General features: G+C 42.2%; 1 protein-coding gene across 2 annotated transcripts in view; it reads left to right on the top strand.

Moving 5' to 3' along the window:
- Window positions 1-2,239: 2,239 nt before the first annotated feature.
- Window positions 2,240-20,311, top strand: part of MYRIP (myosin VIIA and Rab interacting protein) — a 178,502-nt gene continuing 160,430 nt past the window's right edge. For both annotated transcript variants that reach the window (XM_060110078.1, XM_060110077.1), the window contains exon 1: window positions 2,240-2,349. In XM_060110078.1, the coding sequence (XP_059966061.1) occupies window positions 2,240-2,349 (110 nt within the window). The remainder of the gene's footprint in view (window positions 2,350-20,311) is intronic.

Below are 20,311 nucleotides of genomic sequence, written 5' to 3'. Positions count from 1 at the left end.
TGGGATGGGGTGAATGTAATTTACATGTAAGAAGGACAAGATATCTGGGGGAGCAAAGGGTGAAGTGTTACAGGTTGAGTTGTGTCCCCTGCCAAATTCATATGTTGGAGTCCTAACCCCAGTAACTCAGATTGTGACTGTGTTTGGAAGATAGGACATTTAAAGAGGCAATTAAGTTGAAATGAATGAGTGTTAGAGTGGACCCTAATCCAATATAATTGGTGTCCTTATAAGAAGGAAAAATTCAGACATAGATGTGCACAGAGGGAAGACCATGTGAAGACACATGGAGAAGATGGCCATCTATAAGCCACGGAGAGAGGCTTCAGGAGAAGTCAACTCTGCCGACATCTTGATCTCAGACTTCTAGCCTTCAAGACTGTGAGAAAATACATTTATGTTATTTAAGCCACCTAGTCTGTGGTGCAGTTACAGCAGCCCTAGCCGATTAATACACCTACCTATATGCCAATACCACTCTGCCTCGATTATTGTAGCTTTATAATAAAGACATTCAGTATTAAGTAGAGGTTGTAAGGGTGGTCATTCTTGCCTTTCTCCTGATCTTAGGGGAAAACAGTCTTTCATCATTGAATGTGATGTTAATTGTAGGTTTTTGTTGTTTTTATTTTTTAATGCCTTTTATACGATTGAGGAAGTATCTTCTAGTCTTAGTTTTCAGAGGGTTTCTATCATGAATGGGCATGGAAGTTTGTCAAATGCTTTTTCTGTATCTATTGAAATGATCAGATGATTTTTCCCTTTTATTCTGTTAATGTGGCAGATTACTCTGATTGATTTTTGAATGCTGAAACAACGTTGCATTGCTTAGATAAAACTCACTTGGTCATGTTATATAATAATGCTTTTGAAATCTTGCTGCACTGGTTCCACTAATATTTTGTTGAGAATGTTTACATTTATGTTTGTGCTGCCCTTCAGTTCTGGGTAGTTTTTTGGAATTATATATTTGATTCATCCCTGGGTGCAGCCATTCATTAAAAATGATTTTAAAAAAAATAGTTTCTGGGCTTCCCTGGTGGCGCAGTGGTTGAGAGTCCGCCTGCCGATTCAGGGGACACGGGTTCGTGCCCCGGTCCAGGAGGATCCCACATGCCGCGGAGCTGCTGGGCCCGTGAGCCATGGCCGCTGAGCCTGCGCGTCTGGAGCCTGTGCTCCGCAACCGGAGAGGCCACAACAGTGAGAGGCCTGCGTACCACAAAAAAAAAAATAGTTTCCCATAATTTTTAGGTATGCACCGCTGGGAGGTGTGTCTTTGAAATATCATCTTTTCTAGTTCTGAGAAGATGTCTAAAAAGATTATTTTACTATATATATGTATTTTTTTTTGCAGAGGAGAGTTTATTGATTTCTAGTTTATATTTCATAGCCATGTGATAAAAACTTCAAGGGAGGGGCTTTCCTGGTGGCGCAGTGGTTGAGAGTCCGCCTGCCGATGCAGGGAACACGGGTTCGTGCCCCGGTCCAGGGGGATCCCACATGCTGCGGAGTGGCTGGGCCCGTGAGCCATGGCCGCTGAGCCTGCGCGTCCGGAGGCTGTGCTCCGCAACGGGAGAGGCCACAGCGGTGAGAGGCCCGCGTACCACAAAAAAAAAAAAAAAAAAAAAACTTCAAGGGATATAGTATATATAGGATTTTTTTTTACATTTTTATTTATTTATTTGGCCTGACCACGCGGTTTGCGGGATCTTAGTTCCCAGACCAGGGATTGAACCCGGGCCCCCAGCAGTGAAAGCTCGGAATCTTAACCACTGGACCACCAGGGAATTCCCCTATGATTTTTTTAAAGTATGATTTATTTTATCTTACAATTATGTGTGATATTTAAAATTTGAAACTTCAAACCATAGAGCTTTAGAAGTTTTAGATATCGTCTTTTGGTGTTTTGTGGAAATCCACACCAGGTCTCATGTATGCTTCATTCTATCGAAAAGAATAATTTATCTATTTTTTTCTAATTTAAGAGTTGGGATAAATGACACTGTTGATGACCAGTTACCTTCTCTTTTTCTCCACAGTCTTGCTGAAGTTGTCTGTAAATGTTTGCTGAGTATGAGAGCAGAGCAGGATACTATCTTATGTAAACACTGTGTCTAATTTTGTTTAATAACAACATTGGTTGATTTTATCCATGGAGAACTTTTATCTTGCCCTCAATTTGTGGTCTCTCCTTTGATTTCTCAGGTCTCGTTCCATTGTCTGTGTTTGGTGTTAAATCATGGGGAGGAAGCTGGACCTGTCTGGTCTGACCGATGATGAAACAGAGCATGTTCTCCAGGTGGTTCAGCGAGACTTCAATCTCCGAAAAAAAGAGGAAGAGCGGCTCAGGTGAGATTCTTCTATTTCCCACCTGGGTACAGTGAACCATATGTGGACAAGTGAAACAGGCTTCCTGAGTGTTCCTTGCTGCCAGCCCTATGCTCAAAGTCTTTATGTCATGTAAACACATAGAAGAAGAATGTCCTTCCCTTTGTAGTCAGGCTGGCCAGCTTCAACACTGGGCATCACGATGTCAGCTCAGAAATGAGACTGTTCACACTCGCAGTCAAGTTTGTGTTCAGCTGCTCACCCTGTAAATTATTAGCTCTAGAATGGATGGAGTTCGTGCTGACGGTGGCTGTTTTGAGCTTGCTCCTGGCTTTAATTTTCTTGTCGGCAGGTACTACTGAAGAATAACCAAAGTGTTATATAAATGGGAGAATTAGATTCATAGCTGTACAATCTTCTGTTAGAGCTCTCAGCTACCATGGTGCAGGAAGAGAGCTCTGAGGACCTGGTACAAGGAAAGTGACCACCAGGCTGGGATGGGGTTACCTGGCTCAGCATCACCCTCCTCATTTTATAGAGGGAAAAGCTGAGACCCAGAGAGGGGGGCCTTGTGACTCCTCTGCAGTTGGTATTTCCTCGTGGGATGTTCTTGGAAGTACTGTTGCTGCCTAAATTTGGAAGAAGTCAGAGTGATGGAAATGCGGTCATGTGTTGGGGTTTGTGTATTGGAACCTGATGGCAAGTCATCGTGAGCTCCCCTCCTCCATAAACCTGTTTTCCCTTGGGATTCCACAGGTTTGTCATGTCTCCTTCCTTAGCCACTGAGCTCAAAACCTCAGTCTTTATAATTCCTCCCCTGACTTGGTCCCCACACAGGGCAGGGCCAGGCCCTGTTATTTCTGCCTCTTCAGCATCCCTTCCAGCCCTATCCCAGTCCAGCTTTCGTGACTTTTCATCCCAGTCATTGTAGTAACCTTCTCTATGATCCTCCTGCCTCCAGTCCTCCAGGGTGGTGCCCCATTTCACCTGTAACCATGCTCTTTCCTACTCTGCTTAAAATTGACATGGGTTGTTTTCCTTTGCCCTTGGAGTTTCTCAGACTTTCTGTTTCTGTAGAATATTTACCTCCCTTACTTGTAAGTACTCTAGTGTAATTTACTTTATTTCCACCATGTTTTTTTCCCACATTGTATATATTTAATATGTGCTTATTAGATGGAAGACAAGAAATCTGTTAATTAAGTAGTTATTTGATTTAAAAACCATGTGCCACAAAAAAAGATATATGGATCAGTGGAACAGAATAGAGAGCCCAGAAATAAACCCACACACCTACGGTCAATTAATCTGCAACAAAGGAGGCAAGAATATACAATGGGAAAAAGTCTCTTCAGTAAATGGTGCTGGGAAAGTTGGACAGCCTCATGTAAATCAATGAAGTAAGAATACACCCTCTCACCGTGCACAAAAATAAACTCAAAATGGCTTAAAGACTTAAACATAAGACATGATAGCATAAAACTCCTAGAAGAAATCATAGGCAAAACATTCTCTGACATAAATCATACCAATGTTTTCTTAGGTCAGTCTCCCAAGGCAATAGAAATAAAAACAAAAATAAATAAATGGGACCTACTCAAACTTACAAGCTTTTGCATAGCAAAGGAAACCTTAAACAAAATGAAAAGACAACCTACGGAATGGGAGAAAATATCTGCAAATGATGCGACTGACAAGGGCTTAATTTCCAAAATATACAAACAGCTCGTACAACTCAACAACAAAAAACAAACAACCCACTTGTAAAATGGGCAGAAGACTTAAATAGACAGTTCTTCAAAGAAGAAATACAAATGGCCAACAGGCACATGAAAAGATGCTCAACATTGCTAATTATTAGAGGAATGCAAATCAGAACCTCACACCGGGCAGAATGGCCATCATTAAAAAGTCTACAAATAACAAATGCTAGAGAGGGTGTGGAGAAATGTGAACCCTCCTACACTGTTGGTGGGAATATAAGTTGGTACAGCCACTATGGAAAACAGTATGGAGGTTCCTCAGAAAACTAAAAATACAATTACCATATGATCCAGCAATCCCATTCCTGGGCATATGTCCAGACAAAACTCTAATCCAAAAAGATACATGCATGCTTATGTTTGTAGCAGCACTATTCACAATAGCCAAGACATGGAAACAACCTAAAGGTCCATTGACAGATGAATGGATAAAGAAGATGTGGTATATATATACAATGGAATACTACTCAGCCATAAAAAAGAATGAAATAATGCCATTTGCAGCAACATGGATGCAACTAGAGATTATCATACTAAGTGAAGTAAGTCAGAAAGAGAAAGACAATGATCATAAGATATCACTTACATGTGGAATCTAAAATATGACAGAAATGAACCTATCTATGAAATGGAAACAGACTCACAGACATAGAGAACAGATTTGTGGTTGCCAAGGGGGAGGGGGCTGGGGGGAGGGATGGAGTGGGAGGTTGGGGTTAGCAGATGTAAGCTTTTATATATAGAATGGATAAACAACAGGGTCATACTGTATAGCACAGAGAACTACATTCAATATCCTATGATAAACCATAATGGAGGGGCTTCCCTGGTGGCACAGTGGTTAAGAATCCAGCTGCCAAGGCAGGGGACACAGGTTCAAGCCCTGGTCCGGAAAGATCCCACATGCCGCAGAGCAACTAAGCCCATGCACCACAACTACTGAGCCTGAACTGTAGAGCCTGCGAGCCACAACTACTGAGCCTACATGCCACAACTACTGAAGCCCAGACACCTAGAGCCCGTGCTCTGCAACAAGAGAAGCCACCGCAATGAGAAGCCCACACACCTCAACGAAGAGTAGCCCCTGCTCAGTGCAACTAGAGAAAGCCCACATGCAGCAACAAAGACCTAATGCAGCCAAAAATAAATAAATAAAAAGTAAATAACATTTAAAAAAAACATATGGAAAAGAATATTTGTAAAAAGAATGTATAACTGAATCACTTTGCTGTACAGCAGAAATTAACATGACATTGTAAATCAACTGTACTTTAATTTTTAAAAAATCCACGTGTTGGGCTTCCCTGGTGGTGCAGTGGTTGAGAGTCCGCCTGCCAATGCAGGGGACACGGGTTCGTGCCCTGGTCTGGGAAGATCCCACATGCCGCGGAGCGGCTGGGCCCGAGAGCCATGGCCACTGAGCCTGCGTGTCCGGAGGCTGTGCTCTGCAACGGGAGAGGCCACAACAGTGAGAGGCCCACAGACCACAAAAAAAAAAAAAAAAAAAAAAAAAAATCCATGTGCCAGGCACTGTTCTAGCTGTTGGATACATAACAGTGAGCAAAATAAGTTTTTGCCCCATGGAGTTTATATTCTAGAGCTGTGCTAGCCATACTGTAGCGACCGACCACGTGTGGCTTCTGTGCAATTGTAATGGGGTGAGTCTGAATTGAGATGCACTGTGAATGTAACATACACACCAGATCTCAAAAATTTAGTACCAAAACATGTAAGATATCTCATTAATAATTTTTATATTGATTACATTTTGAAGTGCCAGTGTTTTAGATATACAAGCTTAAAGAAAAGACATTAAAATTAATTTTTCCTGTTTCTTTTTACTTTTTTTTCGTATGGCTACTAGAAAATTTAAAATTAGACATGTCTCACAATATATTTCTATTGGCTAGTGCTGGCCTAGAGGGAGGAGAAAGAGAGGAAGTAAATAAATACAAACATATTTATATGTATTAGGTAGTGGTGAGAGTCATGAAGAAGAATAAAGCAGGGAAGGGGGAGAGAGACTGGCCAGGGATGGGCAGGGTGCTCTCTTTTGAACGGGCTGGTTGGGGAAGACTTCTCTGGTGAGACTTGAGCAGAGACTTGCTGGAGGTGAGGGAGGGAGCTGGGCTGCTCTTTGGGGTAATATCAAGCAAGGTGGAGGGAACAACAAATGTCAAGCTCTGATTCAGGGATGCGCCTTTATGTTTCCAGAGGAGCTGGGAGGGAGGGAGCCAGGGGGAGTGTAGTAGCAGAACAAAGTCCAAGCAATATCCTAAGCCCAAACCACGTGTAGTAAATCCAAACTCAAAACCACTGCAGTTGTCAAACCTTTCCTTGCCTCTCTGCATTGCTTGGATTTAGGAGACATGAAAGAGTCTTTGAAGCTATGTTACAGAAAGTATTTTTGAATTCTTTAACATTTACTTCAATGAGCATAAGACGCAGAGTGGAAGATTTTTATTTTAAGGTTTCAAACTGAATTGTGTTTCTTTTCTCCCGGCCAGCTGTTCCTTATTTACCTAGTTTCTCTGGTTAGGTTTTGTGAGGGCAGGTCTTGGGTGTGGAGGTTACACAGTGTTTCTAATGATCTGTTCTTCAGTGTTGACATAAAATGTAGTAAATGGTGGTGAAAATGTGAATTAAATGTCCTCAGAACATATGATGGTAAGGGAAACAGAGAGAGTGGGGCTGAAGCATTCAGCACAATTAGGAAATAAATTCATGGAAAGATAACTAGAAGATATAAAAGCTGTGAACTGGCGCTGCCCTGGGTGCTCTGCACAGTTCATATTATTGATTCGTTATAGGAGTCCCCGTAAGGAGGATCCCCATTTACATGAAGGCACCCAAACACAGAGAGGTTACAAAGCTTTCTCAGAATCACACAGTTAATTGGGGTAGAGCCAGGATTCTCTTTCCCACAGCCTCTGAATTTTACAGACTGGATTAAGCCTTTTCAAAACTGCTCTTCTGTGCAGGTAGAAGAGCCCTGTCCCCCACTCCCCACTTCACCCCCTAATGAGCACAGTCACACCACAACTGGGTATATCAGCTCCTGTGTATATGCATAGTCATAGGTCTTCCTATATAAAAGAGACTCTGTGGACCCCGTTTCACTAAGATTATGTGCATTTCCAGCACTGGGGATGTGGGGTATTGAACATTTAATCCCATTAAAGGCTATACCCATAGTAGGACTATTTGGGGGGAAGACAGGATTGGGTGGGCCTGAGAATAGTGGACACGCTGCAGCAGACAGAGGAGGGGGTACTTATGTACAAACAAGTTCAATAGAGTGAGTGTTGATTGCATTTTCCAGGACACACCATAGTATTAAAACTATAGATGGAGCACGTTGGAGAACAAAAGACATGTTGACCCCTGCTCCTACCTCCAGGGGCTTGGGGTCTAGACGAATCAGGTAAATGTGTAGAAAATACACACTATACTTGATTAATTTTATTCTTTGTTTTTCTTTTTTATCAGATGCTTTCATGCAAACATTAAAAAACAAAATGGTAAAGACCTTACAATGAAAAGCACCAGTCCTCCACTCCATGTTTAATCGATTTTGTGCTTAGTTCTGTAGTCCTCCTAGCATTACCTCCATAAATCTAAAAAAAATATGCTTATGTTGCTGTTTCTCGATGTATCACTTTTAGATAGTCTTTCATTTCTCTGTTCTGAAATGGTGGGGATTTTGCTCACTTACTTAGACTACTTTTACCTTTTGTTTCTTGATGGTTATATTATTTGTGGTTTGGTTTTCTATTGGTCATCTTTCAAACAAACAGTATACAGAAACCTCTGGGTCTCGTTCCATCCACATTCACCATCCTTTCTTGGTTCTGGCAGCACACGTATTCCTATGGCTAGTATGCATATGGCATCCCTACCTTCCATCAACCACCCCTTCCACTTTCCTTATCTCACCTCTGTCCCTGCTGTACCTTTACTCTTACATATTCAAGGGCTGTTCTGCAAACATAAATTTGAGTCTTTCTTGTTTTGTGCAGAGGTTGACACTAATGTTGAAAATCAATAGGCAGCCCTTAAGTTATTATGATTGAAAATAGTGTTTGCTGCCCTCTTTTCCAGAACTTCATTGAAATCTGCAGGTGGCTCATTGGTCCCCTCCTTTTCTTTTCACTTTTATGAATTAATTACACTTTTATTTCTTCACTGTCATTTTAAAGGAGTCTTGGGAAGGAGGGGAGGACACTAAGTGTTTGTTTAGTCTGCCATCTGGAACCTACTGGACACAGTAACTTACTTGCTGGTCAGGGCCACAGAGGAGGCTGGGGGAGGTAGAGACAGGAAGGGTACTCCTTGTGTGCAGAGTGTACCCAAAGCATGCTCTGGGGTCACACAGAAGTGGATATAGGTCCTTGTACCACTGCTTAACACATATTTGATGGAGGGAGCCTGACCCCTAAGACACCGGATAGAGGGGAGTTTCTGATGACCAGCAGGGGACTTTGTGTCCGAATGAAATAAACTTTTGTTGGATAAATCACTGAGGCATCAGGGTTTATTTGTTATAGCAGCATAGCCTAGTATTACGTTGACTGATATAGTTTCTGGGGCCATCCTGGCCCCTCGTGTAGTAGAAGACACCTGTGGAAATATCTCCAGACTTACAGTAGAATCATATTTTATACCCTGTGATTTTATATTGTCAGGCGCATTTGCAAACTGGTTTTTAAAATGAGTGGTAATTGCATGGTACTCTGGTGTTCAGATTGAGATGTTTATGAGATAGCCACAGGCTTAAAGTTTCTCATTTAAAATGTGCTGGCCAGAAGCTAGTTAGCATCTGGGTAACTTCCAAAGATTTGCTGGTGCTCTAATGGACTTGGTCTGTGGGGGAGCAGTGGTTAGATTTGATGAAATGGTTTCCCGTAACTGTGACAGGCCATTAATTGTCAGGGTTTGCTGAACTGAGAGTGTGCTTCTGCCTGCCAAGGACTGCGGGGCCCAGGCAAGGCCAGGCCAGGGGAAGGAAGGGAGGGGAGGACGGAGAGCATGAGTGGCAGGGCACTTCCCATCTAGTCTTTCTCTGAGAGGCTCAGTGGCTGTAGCCCAGCAGCTGCAGTGTGTAAATTCCTCCTCCTTGGGCCTGCGTTAAGAGGGGGATTAATGCACTTGGAGACCTGTTTCTGTTACTCACTTGCTGACATGGCCTGTGCTCTCTCTGCCACCTCAGTGACAGGATGTGAGGGCAATCGTCCATCCCCCAAGAGTCGGGTCTAAGTGAGAAAATAACTAAGAGCTGCCAGGGGGTGTGGAAGAACCACTGCAGGAAAGCAGAGCATCCACCCCAAACTAGAAGTGCTTTGTGTTTCTAGTCTGTTATACAGAAACTCCTTTGAGGTTTAATCACAATTTCACAAAATAAAAAGAGCACACAGTGCTTTTAATGAAATGAGTTAGTGATCTTCATTCAAAATTCATTTTAAACAAATTAAAATTTTATTATGAGAACTTAATTTTTCAAGAAGTTTCTTTTTAAAAAGTAAAATGGCTTTGTTCTCAAGGTCCCTAGTTTGGACAATTAAATTGATCAAATTAATTAACAAATACTCCTGGTCATATACTTCTTTGAAGCTGGAAGTCAGATTGCCTCGTCTTTACTCAGTTGGAATAAATATGCCCTGTGGTTTATGAAATAACTATGCCTTCACAGAGTGCATCTGCCCTGCATCTCCTCACTGGCCCCTTGTAGCTCCTGAGAGGCCACAGTAACACTGTGGCACTAACCTGTCCAAGTGATGCATCTGCTCTCTCAGAGAGAGGATGCTGCAAGGCAGGAGTTCCTTCCTCTGCACCGCTAGATCAGGTTGGCTGGCCAGTCACCCGGCAGGGCTCTGAAATAACAGAGCCCAAAGCAGGTGCACTGTGTGGTAGAGTGGGAAGTGGGACACACCTCTGTCTGAGAGTCACTTTTTGATGGGGGAAGGCCCAGCAACATGGGGGAAGGCCCAGCAACTAGGAGACACCAGGAATGGCCCTGGAGACTTGTGTAGGGCAGGTGTGAGGACCTCAGAAGCAGGACGTGCGTACCATAGAGCGTATCAGTCTCAAAGCTAGAGCGGACCTCACAGATTTTTAAAAATCACCTTTTTTACTTATTACTGGTATTTTTAATAATGAAAAGGTCACATATATTACATCAAAGCTATTGGATATCCATTCATTTGCTTCACAATCTTATATTGAATGTCAGGAGCTTCCTGGGGAAACATGAGGAGGATGAAAGAGTGGGGGAGGGAGAGAGGGGCTCACAAAGTTAATAAGTGCCTAACCCTTGAGAAAAAGTCCAGAAGGTGAGCTAAGTCTGATATGAATAATTACGATGCTATAGAGAGTGAGAAATAAAAGCATTATGGCAGACCCATGGGAATACTTTCATCTTGGAGATGGCAGGTAGGAAAAAGGAAAGACTTCCTGAAGGAGAGGTGCATTTATTTGATCCCTGAAGGTAGACAGGATTCTTTAAGTGGATTGAAACAAAGGTCTGTGCACCAGGGAGCATCCTGAGCAAAGTGATATGGATAGAAAAGAGGGCATGTTTTCTCAACCCCAATCAGGAGCTGTGGTGGGGCAGTGGAGGAAGTGACTGCTTTGACAACAGTCCCTTTTGCGCTATTGCTCATCGTGTGGAAGAGTGGTGTTCCAGGAATAGCAACCCCTCCCGTGCCCAGCCACCATGAGAAAAGAGCTATTCTTTCCAAAATGGGGAAAGGGAGGCTCTAAAAAGAAGTTTAAAACTGGCCCAGGTTGTACATAGTGAAAGGTAGAATCAAACCTAGGCAGTGTCACACTAGAGCTAGGACATCACACTGCCTTGGTACTGAAAACAAGGGGACCCAGGTGTCATGGGACAGAATGGGTGAAATTAGGGCCGTCTTAGAAAATCTGGTACCTGTGCTTGCTAAAACCTGGGATAACATTCCAAGGGATGGGAAAGCAGTAGGGTTTAAGTCAGGATATGGGGAAGGGTAACTGGGACATTACAGTAGTCATTAGCCACACGTGGCACTGAGCACTTCAAATATGGCTTATCCAAACGGAGATGTCTAAATTACTCTGGATTTCAGAGCTCTAGTATGAAAAACAATGTAAAGTATCTCATTAATAATTTTATATTGAAAACACATTGAAATGTATCTAAAATTATATTTTAAGTAAAATGTATAATTAAAATTAATTTCACCTGTTTCTTTTTTTTACTTTTTAAAACTGTGCCTACTAGAAGACTTTATATATATTGCTCACATTATATTTTTATTGGCCAGCACTGGTTTGGAATGCTAGGTTAAGCAACTTGGAATTTATGGGATCAGAAAGTAAGCTTTCTTCCCCAATTTTGTTTAAGGCTAGTCCTTTTCTTTGAGGTTTGTAGGTATCTGAAAGATCCAGCGAATGTCTTAGCTCCCTAGCTGTGCATTGGCCTTTGCTACCAACAACTGTTATATCTGCCATGTGAAGGTGATCTCAGAATAATAGCCTGGTATTGGCTTTCCTGTACAGTTTAAAAGGGAAGCACACTGTGATCGTGACATATTCACCACGGAGAGCTTGCCATCTCGGAATGGAATAAACCCTTTGATGTTTCTTTGAAATTAATGGTTGACCAAGTATATGTCATGATTTTTGAAATAAGAAAGTGGCCTTAGGATGTCCTCATATCCATAATTTGTATAATGTCTCTGGTACCATAAAACTGTAAGTTATCACATATTCGCCTGTGGGGATCTGCTTTTAAGAATGGCCAAGAGAGTTTGATGCTGCAAATGGACTTATAATGTAGAAAAAGAATCATACTGATGCTCTTGTTTACTTTTTAATTTGTAACCCTTCAAAGATATATGGTTACTAATTTGTAAATTCTGGATACCTTCTCCCCATAATCCCATATTCTTTAATAACAATATTCTAGATTGCTTTTGTGGCTCTAAGTTCCTGATCTTATTTTCTTTTCCACTCCCAGTGTCAGAGGCTCAATTCTGCTGGGCTCTGATAAAGCTTTTGTGGTACTAATTCTTGGCCGGACTTTCATTCCTCAGACCTCTGGCTCCAGAAAGAATTTCTTTGGCATTTGGTGCACATAGAATTCAGGACATGAAAGAGAATGAGGAAAGTTTCTGCAGCTATTGTGAAAGCAGCTTTCTTCAACCGCAGTAATTCAGGCACGTCCACAAGCATTTAGCCAGAAACGGTCTGAAACGCAGTTGGTGAACACAGGTGTATGTTGTGGAAATCAGAGTTTTACTTTCACCCTGTGCTGTGCTAGTGGAATGACAATTTCCTTGTCCCCATGACCTTCTTCAGTTCCTGGAAACAGGCCCCTGCCTTCACCTCCTTACTCAGCTCCTGAAGAAAACAGGCCCATCTCGAACCTTCCTGTACTGTTGGTAGGAATGTAAGTTGATGCAGCTACTATGTAAAACAGTATGGAGGTTCCTCAGAAAACTAAAAATAGAATTACCATATGACCCAGCAATCCCACTCCTGGGCATGTATCCAGACAAAACTAAAATTTGGAACGATACATGCACCCCTATGTTCATAGTAGTACTACTTACAATAGCCAAGACATGGGAACAACCTAAATGTTCATCGACAGATGAACGGATAAAGGAGATGTGATACATATATACAATGGAATACTACTCAGCCATAAAAAAGAATGAAATAATGCCATTTGCAGCAACATGGATGGACCTAGAGATTATCATACTAAGTGAAGTAAGTCAGAAAGAGAAAGACAAATACCATAAGATATCACTTACATGTGGAATCTAAAATATGACACAAATGAACCTATCTACAGAACAGAAGCAGACTCTCAGACACAGAGAATAGACTTGTGGTTGCCAAGCGGGAGGGGTTGGGGGAGGGATGGAGTGGGAGGTTGGGGTTAGCAGATATAAGCTATTATATATAGAATGGATAAACAACAGGGTCCTACTATATAGCACAGAAAGCCATGTTCAATGTCCTATTAAAACAGGAGGGAAGGGGGCAGGGCACAACCTTTGAAAGAATGACATAGCCCAAGGACATGACATAAACTGATTAGAACCAAATGGGTCCAAGATGGCAGACAAGTCGACTTCCACTAGACCTTGAGCCTCAGTATATGCTCACTGTAAGACATCAGCAAGCTAAGTGACACACCTACAGGCACCATGACTGTTCCAAGGTCACCATAAGGATCAAAAAGTGGGCAGTGGCCCAACTCCTGGGAATCCCCACCCCTTCCCGAAATAGCTGAATACTGCTCCCACTCATTAGCCTATGAAATTACCCACCCCTATAAAAACTGACAACTCCATACCCTGGTGCTTTTCTCACCTTCTGAGATGGCCCACACTCTGTCTGTGGAGTGTGTTTCTCTCTAAATAAATCCACTTCTTACCTATCACTTTGTCTCTCACTGAATTGTTTCTGTGATGAGACATCAGAAACCTGAGCTTCATTAAGTCCTGAAACCAGGTGTGTGATCTCAGTTGGAAGACTGTGGGCTTTGGCCCGGTTTGAGTCCCAGCCATGTGGGTTCAAGTCCCAATCTGAATTTAGGCCTGGTTCGAGTTCTGGCCGCATGTGTTCAAGTCCCAATCTGAGGTGCACAGTTTCAGTCTGATAAACCATAATGGAAAAGAATATTAAAAAAGAATGTGTGTGTATGCATAATTGAATCACTTTGCTGTACAACATTGTATATCAACTATACTTCAATTAAAAAAAAAGTCAGTGAGGCTACCAAACGTAAGGTAGATAGATAGTGGGAAGCAGCCGCAGAGCACAGGGAGATCAGCTCGGTGCTTTGTGACCGCCTGGAGGGGTGGGATGGGGAGGGTGGGAGGGAGGGAGATCCATGAGGGAAGGGATGTGGGAACAGATGTATATTTATGACTGATTCACTTTGTTATAAAGCAGAAACTAAAAATATATATATATATATAAATATAGAAATCCTCAAACAAAAACAAAAAAAACAAAAAAAAAATGTCAGTGAGGATAGAAAAAAAGAGAGAAAGAAAATAGGCCCATCTCCTGGATCAGTTTCTAAGTTGATACCATCATGAAGTAAATTCATGAACCTCTCTGACTCTTGGAATAACTTTTAATGAGTTCCTTCTTTCAGATGAGAGATTTCTGCTCCAGTCTCAAGATTCCCTTGTGGATGTCTGATTGATGCCTTAAATTCCCAGAAGAGCTGGGCCCCAGGTGCCCAGTGAGTCCCAGCCCTCTGCAGTTCACCCCCCCCCCCCACCGCTGGCCTGACTCACGGGCTCCCATCCTGCATCAGTTATTCATGCGTGTGGGCCTAGGACCCAAGCCTCCTTCTCTGGCTGATTCTTATCCCCAGGCCTCAGGCTAGAGCTACAGTACCTGACTCCTGTGTGTCTAGCCGGATCCTGGGTTTACAGATGAGGTGACCTGCATAGGAGGTTGGCAGGGTCTGTGGTTCCAGCAATCTCTGGAGTTAGCACTAGAATGATGTGTCCTTGGCCTCTGCCACGTTCCCCCAAATGTTCGTGTGTGGTCACAGCCCCTGTAGCTGTGACGATTACCCATAGTCAGCTCCCACCTTGCAGTGCTCAGCTTGCCTTTTACATCTTCCAGGCTGAGCATCTCACAGCTACCAGAGTCCATTCCTTACACAGCATAAGATGGCCTGGGATGTGACTTTGCCCCTTTCCATGCCAGGAATGTGTCGGAGCCTGGGCTTCCTCTTCCCAAGGCTGCCTGGTTGGAGGGACATGGTTTTGTGTTGCTCCCCAAATCCCATCTGCAGGTTCCCCTGCCCCACTGCCCTACTCACCAGAGCTGGAGCCTACCTGAGTGCTCCTGCCAGATCCCCACCCTGCCCTGAACCAGGGCTTGGGTTAAGGTCTCAGGTCATACCACCCATGGCTATGGTGTGTCTCCCTCCCTGCGCTACATCTGTGAGACCCCAGAGGACCTGCATTTCTCTAGGCCCTGGACTTTTGCCATGTGGCCCTGCCCTTCTGACACTCCCCCTTCCCTTCCTACCTTCCCCTTCTTCCTCTCTTGGGTCACCTGCCCTGCCATCATCTTTATCTAGCTGAGTGGATCCTGAACCAGATCCTAAAAGCTTCTATTTCTCTAAGAGCATAAACAGCTTTGTGTGGTCCTGAAGTAGACCTGTAATATCCTACACTGCCTGCCGTGCTTAGGGGTATGTGTGGTGAGAGAGAGAGAGGGAGGGAGGGGGGAGGAGACAGAGTCAATTCACTGTCGACTGTATTTTAAATCTTCCTTCCTTCCTACAGTATTTATTCATTTTACATGAATTTTAGAGCAGAGGCACAGGAGTGGTATTTAATGCTAGATGCTCAATGGCACTACTTGTCTTGCTGAAAACGTAAGAACTACAGGTTCATTGACGCTGGTTTGTGTTTTAACCAGAGGATCCTCACCTGACGTGTGACCTTGGGCATGTTCCTTCGTTTTCTTGAGCCTCCAGTTTTTCCACTGTACAATGAGGATGATGAGGGTACCTGACTAGAGTGTGGGAGGTTAAGTGAATTAGTACGTGGGAAGCCCTGTGGACAGCCTCTGGAACATGGTAAGGACTCATAAGAACTCAGGGTGAGGTCTGTACCTGCCTTGCTCTAGGCTGGTGTATCCGGTCCATGAATTAAATAATTAGAGTTCTCTTTAAATTTTCATATATATTTAGTAAGTTCAAATGGTTTTAACGGTTTAGCTTTTCGTAAAGCAAGATGCTTTCCCCTTTTTTGCTATTAGATGATTCTCTACAAGCAGAATAGAAATGCTAGTGTTTGTTTTATAGCCAATGCTTAGTTATTTAGACCTTCAACGTCTCTCTTCTTTTGTATATTCACTTGCGTGCTGACCTGCTGTGGCCAGAGGAGACAGTTGGCTGCCAGGATGTTTTTTTCCTTAGAATCAGAAACTCTGATGCCTTTTATTTAGGGTGGTGGTTCTATTCATTTCTGTTTCCCTGCATACCTTCTATAGGAACTGTTCAGTGGCTTCTGTTTCTTTCTGATTGTAGAAACAAAATATTTCTATACGAACTAGAAAACAGGTCAGTGGGCAAATGAAGAGAGAGTTTCTGAGAAAATCACACTTTCTGCTTTGACAGCTTAAATACAAAAGGGAAGCTTTTAACTAGGAAGTAGAAGTTCTGAATACACACAGCTACCCCAGCAGGACTAACTGGCCTTAGATGCAGCCACTGAGAGTGTTTCTCCTGGAGACACGTTTCTGCCTTGAAAGTGGTTTCCAAAGTCTTGCATGTAGCAGACCCATAGTTAGGGAGGGCCCCCCTACTGGGCTGCTTCTTCATGAATCACATGGGCCAGCCTGTATCCCCCGAGTCCCTTCACTCTGCTCTAGTCTGCCATTAAAGGCCTTAGTGTTGCTGATGTGCTCAGAATATCACCTAACACAGAGGAGATTCTGGTGAACTGTTGCCATTATTGAGAATGGCAAAGGATGCCTCTAGTCAGAAAGACTTTATCTGGTCTTCATGCCACCCCTTTAGCTATGGGAAGCCTGTCCTAGAACTGACATTATCAAACTTTTAAGTAGAGAAAGAATATTCCAGAATAAATGATGGAATTTTAGAGCTAAAGTGAAGCTTAAAAATCAGTCCTGAATTCAAGTACAACCTGCTCATTTTATAAACAAAGCATTAAGTCCCCAGGAGTTAAGGATGTTATATAAAGCAACACAGCAAATGAACACTGGCAGTCTCGTCCTCTCTCCTCAATTGTGACAGTGTGTCTCTTGTTTAGTTTTTGTTTTCCAGTGTAGCTAGGTATTTAGTTAAATGTCAAGAGATCTACACCTCCCCTCCCCTCCACAACTAGTTTCACAGGAATATTTAAACTCACTGTATTGTTTAAATGCAAATCATCATCACTGAAAATAAATTTGTTCCAGATGACATGATACTATACATAGAAAATTTTAAAGATGCTACCAGAAAACTACTAGAGCTCATCAATGAATTTGGTAAAGTTGCAGGATACAAAATTAATACACAGAGATCTCTTGCATTTCTATACACTAACAACAAAAGATCAGAAAGAGAAATTAAGAAAACAATCCCATTTACCATCACATCAGAAAGAACAAAATACCTAGGAATAAACCTACCTACGGAGACAAAAGACTTGTACTCTGAAAACTGTAAGACACAGATGAAATAAATTGAAGATGACACAAACAGATGGAAAGGTATACCATGTTCTTGGATTGGAAGAATCAATATTGTCAAAATGACTATACCACCCAAGGCAATCTACAGATTCAACGCAATCCCTATTAAATTACCAATGGCATTTTTCACAGAACTAGAACAAAAATTTCACAATTTGTATGGAGACACAAAAGACCCGGAATAGCCAAAGCAATCCTGAGAAAGAAAAACGGAGCTGGAAGAATCAGGCTCTATGGCTTCAGACCATACTACAAAGCTATAGTAATCAAAACAGTATGGTACTGGCACAAAAACAGAAATAGAGGTCTGGAACAGACCTATAATGGAACAGGATAGAAAGCCCAGAAGAAAATCCACGCACCTGTGGTCAATTATTCTATGACAAAGGAGGCAGGAATATACAATGGAGAAAAGACTATCTCTTCAATAAGTGGTGCTGGGAAAACTGGACAGCTACATGTAAAAGAATGAAACTAGAACATTCTCTAACACCCTACACAAAAATAAACTCAAAATGGATTAAAGACCTAAATGTAAGACTGGATACTATAAAACGCTTAAAGGAAAACATAGGCAGAACACTCTTTGACATAAATTGCAGCAATATCTTTTTGGATCCACCTCCTAGAGTAATGAAAATAAAAACAAAAATAAACAAATGGGACCTAATTAAACTTAAAAGCTTTTGCACAGCAAAGAAAACCGTAAACAAAATAAGAAGACAACGCACAGAATGAGAGAAAATGTTTGTAAATGAAGTGACCGACAAGGGATGAATCTCCAAAATATATAAACAGCTCGTGCAGCTCAATATCAAAAAAACAAACAACCCAATCAAAAATGGGCAGATCTAAATAGACATTTCTCCAAAGAAGACTCTCAGATGGCCAAAAAAAAAAGCACATGAAAAGATGCTCAATATTGCTAATTATCAGAGAAATGCAAATCAAAACTACAGTGAGGTATCACCTCATACTGGTCAGAATGGCCATCATAAAAAAGTCTATAAACAATAAATGCTGGAGAGGGTGTGGAGAAAAGGGAACCCTCCTACACTGTGGGTGGGAATGTAAATTGGTACAGCCATTATGGAGAACAGTATGGAGGTTCCTTAAAAAATTAAAACTAGAACTACCATATGATCCAGCTATCCCACTCCCAGGCATATATCCAGAGAAAACCATAATTCAAAAAGATTAAGGTGTTAGCATTTTGCCTGTGCCTTGCACAAGGCCAAATAGTAAAATGTAAAGGAGAAACTAGTCTTGCAGTTCCTTCTGTCACACCGTGCTGCTCTTTTCTTGGCTTTCACCATTCAGAAGGGACAGTGTAGCTTAAGGGATCAACAGATAATTTAAAAAGGTCATTGCAGACCAGACTGTCCTTTGTTCCCGCCCTTTCCTTTGTCGGTCACTGCTTGGCGTGACTGACCATGGTTAGGTTCTGGTCCTCTCATGCTGAGGATTCCTTTTTCAGCCACAGTTTAAATCAGGTGCACGAACCTGTCTGCTTCCCTAGTAACAACAGTCTGACTCTAGTGTGTTAATCTTCCAAGGACAGAGCTGCCTTCAGCTTTCTTGGGGCAAGATGCTTATTTGCCAGGACAACAGCAAGGGTGCTCCTTATGACTGGTATATTATTCCTATTGAAAAATAATCTTTTCTTACAAGTCAACTTTTCACCAGGGTTTCTAGGCAGAGATCCAGCGCATTTTGCTCACGTCTTTGTCTCCAAACTTTAGAGAAGGAAGAGGGTGTGAACATCCTAGAGTGCCTTCTCTGTGCCAGGGATCCCCTGAACAGCATTTCCGGCCAGGGTGAAGCCTCTGGATTGGGATTCAGACACACTCCTGCTCTTTATCCTCAGGTCCTGCCTGTCTCTGTGATGTGGGCCACCTGGTGCCTGCCACCAATCAGAGGAATAGGAGGTATACAAGAAGTAGGGGAGGGAGGGGTGGAAAGCAAAACAGAAAAGTACCCTGGCAGTTCGGTGTTAGAAGTGCTGTTATGAGGGAAATGTAGTCTTATAAAAGTGTGTGCATGTGTATATACAGTAGACAGATTTTTTAAAAGCAAACTGGCATTCTATGTATATAGTTTCCTACCACTTAATATTATATTAAGCAATGTCCTGTGTCATTAGATAAGGCTGTTTTATATCATATTATATAGTAATATCATGTCATCTCATATAACACATCACATAGCATCATATGAATGTATCTTAATCTGGTTAACCATGGCTTGATTAGTGGATATTTGCATTATGATTTTTATAATATAAAGAATGCCACAGAGAAAATCCTTGTATTTTGTGAAATTTTGTCATCTCCAATCTTTTTTCCTTAAAACCCATCCCTAAAAATATTACTCAGCCATAAAAAGAAAGGAAATTGAGTTATTTGAGGTGGATGGACCTAGAGTCTGTCATACAGAGTGAAGTAAGTCAGAAAGAGAAAGACAAATATCGTATGCTAACACATATATATGGAATCTAAAAAAAAAAAATGTCATGAAGAACCTAGGGGTAAGACGGGAATAAAGACACACCTACTAGAAAATGGACTTGAGGATATGGGGAGGGGGAAGGGTAAGCTGTGACAAAGTGAGAGAGTGGCATGGACATATATACACTACCAAATGTAAAATAGATAGCTGGTAGGAAGCAGCCGCATAGCACAGGGAGATCAGCTCGGTGCTTTGTGACCACCTAGAGGGGTGGGATAAGGAGGGTGGGAGGGAGGGAGATGCAAGGGGGAAGAGATATGTATATGTATAACTGATTCACTTTGTTATAAAGCAGAAACTAACACACCATTATAAAGCAATTGTACTCCAATAAAGATGAAAAAAAAAAAGAATAACCAGCTTAAATGTGTGAAATAAAACTTTTCCAGGCCTCTGAGCCACACCACCGAGCTGGTTTCCAGAGCGTAGCTCCAGTTTTGTTTGCTCAGTGGTGAGACATTTCATGTTTGCTCCTGAAGCTT

This window comes from Mesoplodon densirostris, chromosome 10, assembly GCF_025265405.1.
Source record: "Mesoplodon densirostris isolate mMesDen1 chromosome 10, mMesDen1 primary haplotype, whole genome shotgun sequence".
NCBI lineage: Eukaryota > Metazoa > Chordata > Mammalia > Artiodactyla > Ziphiidae > Mesoplodon > Mesoplodon densirostris.
The sequence above is the reverse complement of the archived record's forward strand: the minus strand, read 5'-3'. Positions and strand labels throughout refer to the sequence as shown.